The 12,852-nt window shown below is 40.5% G+C and overlaps 1 protein-coding gene across 4 annotated transcripts in view; it reads left to right on the forward strand.

Annotated features, from left to right (window-relative positions):
- The first annotated feature begins 946 nt into the window (after nucleotides 1–946).
- LOC137944566 (uncharacterized) overlaps nucleotides 947–12,852 on the forward strand; it is an 87,532-nt gene continuing 75,626 nt past the window's right edge. For 3 of the 4 annotated variants that reach the window (XM_068790248.1, XM_068790250.1, XM_068790251.1), the window contains exons 1-6: nucleotides 947–1,124; nucleotides 1,673–1,823; nucleotides 1,916–1,998; nucleotides 9,714–9,972; nucleotides 10,590–10,912; nucleotides 11,223–11,505. In XM_068790248.1, the coding sequence (XP_068646349.1) occupies nucleotides 1,682–1,823; nucleotides 1,916–1,998; nucleotides 9,714–9,972; nucleotides 10,590–10,912; nucleotides 11,223–11,505 (1,090 nt within the window). In that variant the 5' untranslated portion in view covers nucleotides 947–1,124; nucleotides 1,673–1,681. Of the gene's footprint in view, nucleotides 1,158–1,672; nucleotides 1,824–1,915; nucleotides 1,999–9,713; nucleotides 9,973–10,589; nucleotides 10,913–11,222; nucleotides 11,506–12,852 lie in introns of all 4 variants that reach the window. The other variant, XM_068790249.1, reaches the window with a different exon arrangement.

The following is a 12,852-nucleotide window of genomic DNA, read 5'->3' on the forward strand; positions in this document are numbered from 1 at the left end:
TCTCTATGAAGAAGTGCTTTAGATAGGGTCTACCATATTTTTGGACAACAATGTTAGAGGGGTCCATTAGCTCTACTTGTTATTGTTTTGGAATTTCGATGTAAGTGGGTAATATTCTTGGAGAGTATCTACTTTAGCCTTTTTTTACTAAGTGCTCAACAAGCATGTTGTATGGGGTGTAACTAACATTGTGAGATGCTTTAGGCTCCTATAGATATGAAAGAAGTTTTGTATGAATCTTAATTTGCACTAGTTAAAATTCAATTGTTAAATTTTAGACTCATTACCAATTATTTTATGTAAACTCTAGAGGTACATAGCAAAAAAGAAAGATCCAAAACGAGAGAGAAGGCAAAAGATAGAATGCAAGAAAAAAAGGTAAAAAAAATAAGATTTTGTTTGTTCATCTCAAAATTATATTTATTTATAATAACATAGTACAAGAAGATGACTGGTAGGACTATTTATATATGGGAACCGCTCTTAACGAACAAAAGGATTTTTAACTCTTTTTGGTCTCACCAACCTAGTAATTAGATGCAGAAATGGAACAAGTAATGCCTAAAAAGATGTTTTTTTTTTCTTTTTCACATATAATTGCAGGAAGAACAAATAGTGGGCATGAGCTAATATGGCCGAGTTAAAATGCAGCCATTGTAAGTAAACCTGTGGCAGCTTACATATGCCTCAACGTTCGGATTTTTACTTGAAAAAATTGTGACCTGTTGGCTTATTTTGATTGGGGGACATAACTTGGAAGCTGACAATTTTGTAAAAAATTCGGAAACTCTTGACATACAAATATATTTTTTAGTTTTTCCAGTACAAAGGTGGCAAGTTATTTCAGATGCTGTTGTAGCGGGAAATGCGTACGGTATCCTCGACCCGTCTTCGTACCGTACGGATATCTTATCATAGTCCGGTGTCTTCGGTTTAAAATTGTCGATGATTCACCGGTAACATTCACTGAATGCCCAGGGAATCGGAGCATCCACTCGCATACTCACAGTCCCACTGCGCAAGCTGCAGTAGGTTTTTTTTTTTCTCTCCTTTTCCATTATCTCACAGGGAAAGAGAATTTCTCGAGAGGGTGGCCGTTGAACTCGCGATAAGACTATACCGAGGTCCTTGTTCCTACCCAGAAACTCGAGGGCAATGTCAGTTTTTTTTTTGTTATTGTTGTTGTTGTTGTTATGGTCGAATTGTATTTGAAATGGCTTAAGATACCCGTGCAATGCGGGAGCAGTTAGTATTCCTTGATAAAGAAAGTAATTAATCTTGTTGGTTTCTCCCTCTATTTCTTTTATGTCGTACCATCCTTTTCCCAGCTAAAAAGTGTTGGATTCTCTTTCCATTTAATTTGTTTAATTGACTGTGAAGGTCCTCCATCTTAGTGGTGGAAGGCCTGATCACGTATTCCTTATCTTTTTGATGAATTTCTCACTGATTAGATACCAAGGTTGACGGATGTCAAAAGCTTTAGTTCACCACTTACTTAGACTCTTTTGGCACATGTTTATGGACTGTGATTACCTAATTTTTGGGGCATTAAGTTCTAGTTCTATAGGTTTTGTCTTCCGTCAATACCAAAACACTTAATTTGCTTGTTCAGTAGCATATATTCTGTTCTTTAGGCACGGTTTATGTTGTTTGACATTAACTGTTTTTCCAGGAAGATAAGATGAGCCAGGGGACTCCATTGCATAATGGGAGATTCTTCCATCAATTTCATCAATTTGGTTTGCTTTCACCACCTCGGTCTTGCTCATATCCTAGATATTTAAGGAGTCTTAACAATGTGGATCTTCGAGTTTCTTCTCCAGGTTACTATGTTCATCTATTCAAATTGAGTATGCTAATGTTTTGAATTACGTTCAGTAACTTGGCTTATTAGATCATTAATTGGTTTCTCCAGGCAGGGATTTGTATCAGACTCAACTTGGAGCCAAACATTGGCAGAAGAATGTTTCTTCTGGGATGTGTTCGTTTGGAGCTGAGGTACCTTCTTACCCTGCTATCAGGCATCTGTTTCAGCTCTTGTCTTTGTGAGTTGTGCGATGCTTGAACTTGCTCATTGCAAATATTCTATTCACTTTATGATTTCATACAAGAGGAAATTCATACAAAATAAATACTGAAAATAGGAATCTAGCATTTATCGTTCATTTATGCATCTAAAAGTTCCACAAAACTTGTTTTGCCTCTATATATGAGGCATCTTGAACTTAGTTCAATACCAGAATGGCATAAAATAGTTTTTTGAAATGTGATGTGATTTTATTAATAAAAAATGCTTAATGAAACATACACAGCAAGAAAAAAGGAACAGCAAGATCATGCTGAAGAGCTGGAAAAATGCAGAGTAGTGATGACTATGGGAGGGGACGTTTCTGGTTGACAACAAGGTGCTGGCTGGCCCCATCATCCTTATACAGTGAGTCAGCAATGGAGTTGGATTAGCAAGGAGTGTGAATCCAAAACAATGAGAGGGCAGCTCTACGTCAATGGTTTCACGAAATAGTTATGGGAGTCTCCTCAGAGGTTCTTTACCACTCTTCCTCTGAGATGTAATAGAGCTTGATTCTCCTTCAACAATTGGAGGTTTGTCAAAATAAGAAACAAAGAGTTGTAAAGCACTGAGTTCTATTTCAGGGGTGTCTTTTTTGCCCAACAGCCAGGACAAACAAAAAGCACATGATCATCGGGGTCCCAAATAACTCCATTAAACCCGGACAGCCCTGGGTTGCCCTTTTGTAATGACATTGTCAGGGAAATATTTGGAAAAAGAGGAGGCTGTGCAGAGATTAATGAGGGCTTCTCAACCTTATTGGCTTCTGGCTTTGTGAGACTAAATTGTTTTAGTTCACACACTGATTAGAATAATATTTTTATGAAACTGACATATAATAAGGGAGTGTAGAAATTTTTAATTTTCAACTCCTATCAATGAAGAAATGGAGGTTAATTGGATCCCAAATGTCTGATACGTCTCGAATTTGGAGGGACATGTTTTTTTAGGAAAAAATGTGAATATATTTAATTCAACTAAAGAGGAATACAACCTATCACGCAGGGCCGTCCTCCACAACAAGGTGTTGGAGGGAAGAACCCCGTTTTTCTTGGATGTCCGCCAAGTGATTGGCATATCTGGGGGTATGGACCCATATACAATTTAGATTAGAAGTTATATTATAAATTTCAAAATAAATATCCCAGTGCCGCTACGTGGCGAATTTTCTTGGTGCACCAATCGATGATGACCTTGGAATCTCCTTCGATAATGAGGGGCCTAACAAGATGGTCCTGAAAACCAAGAGACCTTGAAGCAGTCCAACAAGTGTTGTAGTAGTGGAATTGGAAATACCTAGAAGGCCCGCAAAGGAGTATAGGAGATGACTATTTCCATCATGAATAACCCTGCCAATCCCTGTAGGACCCGGACATCTAAAAGCGCTTCCATCAAAGTTCATCTTGAAGTGGTCAGAAGGTGGCGGGGACCACATAGTCATGATGGGGGGGGGGGGGGGGGGCGGTAAGCCTTGTGAGCTTGGCGATCAGGTGCCAATTTCCTCTAAAATCAGTGCTACTAGGTGAACAAATTTATTTCTTTCTAGAGTGCCCAGGGAATGTGACCCATACAACTTGATAGGAGCATTTTTCCAAGCTTCAGAAGCCGGGAGTTTGTGATGGAGAGGATCATGGATGGCAAGCTTTGGGGAATGCAGAATTGGATCCCAATTCTGTTGATGAGGCTGGCCTAGACTGCATGAACGAATTGGCAGTGGAGAAGGACATGCGAGGCGGTTTTTGGGGAGTTATGACAGAAGGGGTAGGAGGTGTCTTGCACGGGAGTTTCCCGCCTTATGAGGGAGTCGAAAGTGAGAATTTTATTCCTACAGGCACACCATACAATATTTTTTGCATGGGGTGGAGCAAGAAAGGACCAGGCAGGCGTTGCAGGGTGGTGGGGTTGTGATTCTGTAGGGCTTTTAAGAATTTTACAAGCAGAGGTTGTGATAAAAGTTCCTTTGGGTCAAGGGGTCCAAATGAGGGTGTCTGATATGTGATCGCATGTTTTGACTTTGACAAGGAAATTGAGGAGATTAGAGGCTAATAAGGCTTCAGAATCGGAAAGGGTTATGCGAAGACCAAGTTTCTACCTGCCCGAATCCGACCATAACTCTGAGATAGTGGCGTTTTTGCAATTAGAGAGTATGCAGATGGGTCCAAAGTTTGTGTCTAAGGTTTTATCCCGAACCACAAGTCCCAACCAGAATTTAGTTAGGCGCCCATTCCCCGGGTAACACTTGATGGCCTTACAGAAGGTGGGGATCAGGATAAAGATTTTCCTCCAAATAGGGGACAATCGATAGTGCCGGCCTCCACCAGTTCACCAACCTTTTGAAATATTGGCTTTGGCAGCAACATGGGCCCGTCAGATTAGGTCCGGGGATGTGTTGAACCTGCCAAATCTACTTCATAAGGAAGGTGGAATTGGTTGTAGCAATGTCTCGGACTCTAAGACCGCCTAATTGGATAGGCTTACATACATTGGCCCACTTGACAAGGTGGTACTTTTTCTCCGCCCATGGGGCCCACCCCACAAAAATCTTCTTTTGAGACTCTCAAGATGGTTTCTAACAGAGGCAGGATAGTGGAATAGGGAGAGATAGTAACTGGGAATGCCATGCATACAAGATTTTATGAGAGTTAGCTTACCAGCCTTCAAGAGAAATTTTCCCCTCAAAGTGGTTAGATGCCCCTCCATTTGCTCAATCACAAGGTTCTGACTACTTTTGGGGGGCTTGCCAAATGTCAATGGAAGGCCCAGGTAGGGATTGGGGTGGGGGGTGGCAATTTTACAACCCGAGTAATCAGCCATTGAGACCAAGACCGACTGGTCGATGTTGAATCCGGAGATGGAGGATTTGGCCCAATTTACCTTTTATCCGGAGCTCAAAAAAACTTGAGAAGAGTTTTAATGTGTGTAACTTGTTCTAGCGTGCCCTCGCCAAAAACAATTGTGTCATCTACATATTGCAAGGGAGCAACGTCTTGGGTTGGATCAGAGGAGACGACGCGGAGCCACCCAGAGTGCTTTGCGTAATGAACCATGGAGGACAAATATTCAGCAACAAGAGTGTAGAGGAAGGGAGACAAATGGTCACCATGACGGATCCCCCTCGTACTACAAAAATGCCCGCATGATTTGCCATTAACAAGGAGGGAGAAAATATAGTTTCGCATCCAGAAACGCCATCGGGTGTTAAGCTAGTCTGCGATTCGCCTAGCTGAGTAGGCAGGCTTGGTGATGATAATAGAGGCGACTAGTTCCATCGACCAGGGCTTGGGCTGGGAGGGTGAGGGTTGTATGGTTCTACGAGAATTGGATTAGTGGGGGAGGTGGAGGTGGTAGTGTCGGCTTCGACTGGTTTGGGCTTAGACGGTGGGTGTTTTGATTTCTGGTGGGTGGCGTAAGTGAGAGGGTGGTTTGTATGGTGGTGTTCTGAGGGGCTGTGGTTGGGGGGGATGCAGCAGAGAGGGAAGGTTTGCTTTTTGCGAGGATTTGGAGAAGGCTATTGCGGAAGATGTTCTAGAGTTGGATTCTTGGGGAAGAAAAACCACTCCCATGGTAGTCGTTCCGCGCCGTTGGGTAATGGAACATTCCAGTGCGTTGCAGTGGTATTGGGAGTAGAGGTGGAAGATGAGGTCGCTTGTTTGCATAGAACACCCAAAACTCCGGCCCGTCCTGTCGGAGAGAACCTTATCGTGCAGAATTGTGAAGGATTCGACCGCCACGATGGGTAGGGATATGTAGGATTGTTTCCATCTTGATCTGGAGAGGATGCAGATAGCATTGTTGCTCCGTTCGCACGCTCCTCTCAAAGAGGTGATGGTGATTCCATGGTATAACTTGAACTCTGGAGATGCTTTTGATTTGCCAATCCGTATTCGTCTTCGGGAAGTTCGGCCGACTATAGTTTGCCAACCATCGCCAAGGTTAACTTGCTCATCTTGGAGTGTGGGCTGCATGTGCAGAACGTGTTGCCGCCACTACTGTTGTGTCGTCCGGTGATTCTGCCCGTCGTCGGTAGCGGGGTTGAGTCCCGCCCGAGCAGGTGGAGTAGGAAAGGTGATGGTGCATTTTGGAGCAGAACTGTGGCGGGCCCGATGATGGCTAGTGGGGCACACTTTGTGTTGGAAGATGGGCCCAAACCCACATGACCAAAGAAGGCCCACATATTTAAGAGTGTTGGAAGATGGGACTAATCCCATAAGAAGTAGGATCCACCTTGATAACCATGAACTGACATCCTTATCACATGATCACGTGCTTCATAGAAGAGTTTTAGTTTTGGTTATGTTTGTCTTCTATTTATATTGAGTTATTTAATTATGCTAGGGCTTATCTTTAAGTGTTAGAGTTTGGGTGTAATTGGGACAAAGGTAGTTTAATTGTGATTGGACTCTACTACTTTCCTCTATAATAAATAGAGCTTCATGTACTCTGATTATAATAAGTCAAGGAAGTATTTATCTTTTCCATAAATGTAGCATGGTATCAGAGCAGGTTCTGTGAGTTGACTCAGTCAACACACAGAGGTAATGTGATCCTATTCTGATCTATTATTTCTAGTAGTTTAGGTTCGTTTTTATTTTTATCTCTTTTTCCAGTCTCTATACCCGTTGTTTTCTTTGCGTGATCACCTATATACTGAGCTTTTCATATTGCATATTATATATTGACGGAAAGATATTCGAGTCTATTTTCCAAGGAAAAAAGTTTTTTTTGCAATCGGAGTTATCTACAAAAGCAGCAAAGGTCAGATTGCAAAAGAGGTTTGAGCAACAGCAGAAAGTTTCAACTTCCGAGCTATTTTATGCTAAAGAACGAGACTTTATATGGAGAATTATATATCAAAAGAAAAATTTGTAAGTCTATTTTCTTACATATTCGGCCAATTCTCTATTTGAGTTTTTTATAAGGAGATATTGATATTGGAAGAGTCAATGGTTATGCTGGTAAAAGGAGAAAGAATACTTAGTTCGGCCAGATTACGGAGACCGAAATCTACCAGATTATATATCTCAATAGAAGTATATTTATGAAGAGAAGTTATACTTGGATGAAAGATATTTAAATCTAGTTTCAGAAGGAGAAAATTTCATGTCAATTTGCTCTATATTTAAGGATATATTCGTATTGGAAGAATCAAAGGTCATGCTGGTATGCTGTTGCATTGAAAAATCAGTATTTAAGCTGAATTATTTTATGTGTCTTTATTACTCTTAAGAATTTTCATCATTTACCGGTTATCTACTGCTATACTACTGCAAATTTGCTATATCTATGTTATTTGGTTCACGTTGGGATCACTGCCATTACCTCCCAGTTTGAGGGAGAGAAGTAGAAGAAGAAGTACAAGAAAGAGCAAAGAAAATTGAAGACCAAGAATCCTGACTCGTGATAATAATTGTGGTAATTATTGGTTATACCTGAGTTGGCTCGATTCAATTCTATTTCTCTGGCTAGATTATTATTTTAAATTATTTGCTACATATTCCTAGGTCAACATATTATTTGGTGCACATACTCGCATCGGATTATTTCATGGGTCATTTTACAAGGATTTTTATTATTTTGGTTCATGTTATATGGGCCCAGACCCATTTCAGCTGCAAGTATCGACTCTTTGGATGAGACATTATTATTGAAGAAGTGGTCACCTCAACATCCTATCTTCCTCTTTACCCATTACCCATTGGTTATTTGGCAACCTTTCTCCTACCATCTTTTATTTGACTCTCACATACCTTTGGGCCAACCTTTTGAGTGTTGCTTTGGTTGGAAGTTTAAGTCCATCATATACATACATATGAGTGTTTAAAGTCCATTGAGATTTTGTTTATATATACCCGTGGGTCTTTTATCGCCATCTTGTGAATGACAGACATTTCCCACTTATCACCCATTTTTACCTGTGAGAGTCGGTGCCTGGGTTGGGACACTGTGATGGAGGAGCTTATTTACTACATATATGTTACCCCTCTTAATTGACATTTATTACTCCTACCACTTGAGAGTCATAATCCTGTGGAGGGACACAGTGATGGAGGAGTTTTATTACACTTTTGAGCATTGCGTATAGACCCACTACCTACAAAAGATAGGAGTGTGTCCTACATCTAGCATGGGTTATGACTGGAGTATGGAGCAATGTCATATGGTTGGAGTGATTTTACTTTCACTTATCTTATGCCAACTGGGCCTCATGGAAGAGACCACCAATGTGAGGGAGAGTGTTGGAAGATATGGAGGACTGCCATTTTATACAAGAATATCCTATACATCATTTGCATCAAGCTGGGAGTTCATGATGTTCTCTCACCCCCAACTTGAGGGGGAGTGTTGGAAGATGGGCCCAAGCTCACACGACCTAAGAAGGTCCACATATCTAAGAATGTTGGAAGATGGGCCTAATCTCATAAGAAGTGGGATCCACCATGATAACCACGAGTTGACATCTTTATCACATGAGTTGGAAGATCAAGTGGGATCTATCATGATAACCACGAGCTGGCATGCTTATCACATGATCACGTGATTCATAGAAGAGTTTCAATTTTAGTTATGTTTGTCTTGGGTGTAATTGGGACAAAAGTAGTTTATTGTAATTGGACTCTACTACCTTCCTCTATTATAAATGGTTCATGTACTCTGATTATAATAAGTCAAGGGAAATATTTCTCTTTTCCATAAATTCAACACTTTGCTCTGGAGATATGCGCCGCACAAGGGACGTGATTCTCTCTTGTTCTCTCTCATCGCTCAATAACACAATGAATACGAGATTTTTGAGTTTTACCTTCAACAATAAGTGATTTGCATCTTAGGGCAAACTGGTTGGAGGGACATGTTACATTACAGCCCAAAGCTAAATTGAGTGCTACTCCTGTGTAATAGACGTGACGTATCATGTAAAGTCCATTACATTTCAGGGTTTGAGGAAGTCCAATACGGTGATGCCCACCCCTGCTTTAAACTCTTTTTAAATAAACTAATGAAGTCCAAACCAATTTCTAAATATAATCTAAGAGGTGAAATCAAACTTTTTGGGAAATCCTGGATCCAACTAGCATTGGTGGTGTTATTAGATGGAATACTTGATCCGCTGCTCTTTCATTTCATGTGCCTTTAGCCTTTGGAGTTGAGGCTTTACCACCCTTATTTATATAATCCCTTAGAAGTTGAAGGAGATTCAAAGGATGTCATTGGAGTGTGCATTAATAAGTTTGAGTCTCAGTGGAGGCATTGGAATATGTTGCATGAAATATATGATTTGTCTAAAAGTATTGCTGTTAAGTTGTCTAACAAAATTGAATCTTGCAAATGGTTTTTCTTTAGCTAAGGTTCTCTTGTTGTTTTGGTCAACTCTCATCTAGCCTGTAATTTTGCCCGCTTTTGCTTGCTGGCTTTTGGCTTTAATGAAATTAACATTCTCAAGCAAAAAAAAAGGCATAAACTAAGAGACTAAATATAATTTATGACTCTTAGATACTCTGATTCTTCTTTTTTTCTATATGGCATTGTTTGTGTTTTATTGTTCATAACATTACAAGTGCTTGAAGCCTAAGGTCTACTCATAGAAGCATTCATAGATGCAGCAATGTATCAATCCTTCCCTTGATTTGGTTCTTGGGTTTAATCTCAGATAGGTGGTGTGGAATCAGATGGTTCTTTGTACTTTCAGACTCTTAAAGATTTTCCTGCAGAAGAGCTTCTTGGAAAAATTGTCTTGGTTCGATTTGATTCTGCCATTTTACTGGGGGAAGCATCATATATTAATATTCATTCACTTGATAAAGCTTGCTATACTATTAGATACTTATATGATGCTGGTTCAAAAGTACTTCTAGTAAGCAGTTGGGCAAGATGCAATCCAAGGCTTGTATCAACACAGTCTGTTGCAGGTCAGCTTATCCAACTATTATGGTCTTATTTTCTTAGTGGTCTTTTTAATATGTTAGTCTTGTATATGATATCCTTGACAAGAATCCATCACAAGCAAACAATCATTGAATTACCATGAGCAACTTAGATTTTTGTATAAATGACATTATAAGAAGGGCCAAGCTGAAACTAGAATGACTGAATTTGATTAAAATTCAGATATTTTTTTCAAAAATTTAGTAATTTAATAATTGAGAAAAATGGGACGATCTCATGCATTATCTTATGGGTAAATGAAGTAGTACATAACTCAATTTTGCGACACGAGTAACTCTGGTCAACAGAAAGTATTGCCTGCTTTATTTGAGAGGTATCCACTACTCAGGGGTAATGAATGAATCTGTCACTTACGTTTTCTAACTGAACTTTCCTCTCATTCTTAACTGATACTCAGAAGTCACCTGAACCTTGGTTTATTACTAGATACATTGATGCTTGAGCGTCACTCATATTGTCTTAACTAAAATTTATTTTATTTTATTTTTTGGGTTAAATGCGACTAGAAAATTATTATTGTCTAGTGTAAGTCTCTGTGATCTGAATTTTTTAGTCTCACTGCTACCTGACTTATTTTCAGATTATCTGTCGTCAGTACTCTTTTTAAAAGTGAGACTTGCGAAGAGTGAGATTAAAGAGGCTGAAAAGGCAGATATTCTTCTCCTTGAAAATCTTTCTGACATTCAAGAAGAGCTTGCCAATTGTTCAGTATTTGCTAAAAAGTTATCATTGGGAGTTGATATCTTTGTAAATGATGCTGTTTCCACATCTCATAAGATCCTTGCATCAACTGTTGGGGTTACTCGATTTTCATGTGCCTCTATTGCTGGTTTCTGCTTTGAGTCGGAGCTATGTCAACTTATGCAGATAAAAGATCTGACCAAACGGCCATATATAGTAATTGTATGTGCTTTCTTGGCAATTTTTTTACTTCATTACTTTGTTTGAAGCTGTCTTCTATCATAGAATGCATGGATAACATAGTGGCATTGCTGATACATGCACAAGAGTTCACATTATTTTATTTGATGTTTACTATGGTAATGTAGTTTTATTGCAATTTTATGTGAAGTAATTCTGAATAGCTTTTACTTAAATGAGGGCACAGTATTAGCTTTATGTATCTTCATAGGAGGTAAGTATGAGTTGATTGCTCTCATTTCTTGCTCTTTTAAAGCTTAGATCCTGATGAACATTCCACTAACTATTGCAGATTGGAGGTGGAAATTTTGCAAAAAAGGCCTCTGCTTTGCGGTATTTAATCACCAAATGTGATGGAATGGTGTTCGTTGGTAGGATGGCATTTCAAATGATGAATGCCTTAGACATGCCAGTTCCCTCGTCTTATGTGGAGACCGGTGCCACTAGTGATGCTTTGGAAATAATACGAATTGCACATGGTAGAAATGTACAAATTCTTTGTCCAAAAGATTTCTATTGTGCAAAAAAGTCCATTCCAGAGCTTCAAATAGTGCCTATTGATGGAGATCTGGAAGGTACTCACAATCCTTAATCTTTTTTTGAATTTTATTTATTTATTTTTGAAATATTGATAATTTTATTTCAAAGAAAGAGAAGATACATCAAGGGAGAGAGCTCCCCCAACAACAAGAGATTGAAGTGGGATGGGGGGGGGGGGGGGGGGGGGGGGGTAATTTAGCACTCAAATTAGTAGCCGAATTGGCTGATCTAAGTGCATGAGACCAAGTACGAGAAATGGTGGATACAATGTCCAAAATATCAAGAAAAATCTGCTAGTGACGCCATGGGTGGAAGGATGAGTTGTAACACCATCTGATGACGACCTTGGAGTCTCCCTCCATGATAAGGGGACCACTGAAGCAGTCCTGAAAAATACACAAGCCATGAAGGAGACTAGAGAGCTCAGTAGTGGTTGAGTCAGCAATTTCGAGAGGGTCAGAGTAAGAGAGTATGGCAGTGCCGCCTGGATAAAAAATCCAACGCCTTGTTGTGAAGGTAGGCCCCCGAACCTAGGTTTGTTTGTACTTTTTATTTTTTTCTTCGTTTATCAATATACACTCTCTTCAGAAAAAAAAAAAACCCAGCCAAACCCAGATTCCCAAAGGCGCTACCATCAAAGTTTAGCTTATAAGATCCAGTAGGAGGAGGCTCCCAAATAGCAACTTGGCGGCCCGAGAGGGGGGGCAGAGGGGACAAACATTTGAGCAATAATCTTCCAGTTGGTGTAGACTTGGGCACAAGAGAGGCAGACACATTCTATCCGGGTGCGGATCCAGGTAGAGATGAGTCCTGTGTTCCTTTCCTTCCACAAGCACCAAGGGACGAAAGCAATGCAGGCACCCAATAGAAGCTTGCCCAGGCTAGGAAGGCGGGTCCCAGAAGAGAAACGACACATGGTGCTCAGGTAAAGTGGGATGCAGAAGCTGAGCCCCATGCTGTCAATCATGTAAGTCCAAACCTTCCAGGCGAAGCCACATTGGAGGAGAAGTTGACTCATAGTTTCAGCCGCCGTCCCGCAGAAGGGGTAGAGAGGATCGGGTGTGGGGTTGCAACACCTAATAAGGTTGTCTGCAACAAGGATTTTGTTGCGGCAGGCACTCCAAAGAAAAAACTTTACCTTGGGCGGGGCCGAGAGGTGCCAAGCCAAAGCAGCTGGATGGGGGGTGGGTGGCCGGGTTCTTCCCATAAGATGATGGTAGGCCAAGGAGACCGAGAATCACCCACTGTCATCAGGGAGCCAAATCATCCGATCAACTATTTGTGGGCGAACCATAACACTACCAAGACTATCAATCAGGCCACAAATAGAAATGGCTTCCTCATCAGTAAGGCCGCGTCTAAAGCAAATATTCCATGAGCCA

Source organism: Aristolochia californica, unplaced genomic scaffold (assembly GCF_029961685.1).
Source record: "Aristolochia californica isolate CCGP_79_NKW_82.1479 unplaced genomic scaffold, dmAriCali1.0.hap1 SCAF_11, whole genome shotgun sequence".
NCBI classification, from domain to species: Eukaryota; Viridiplantae; Streptophyta; class Magnoliopsida; order Piperales; family Aristolochiaceae; genus Aristolochia; species Aristolochia californica.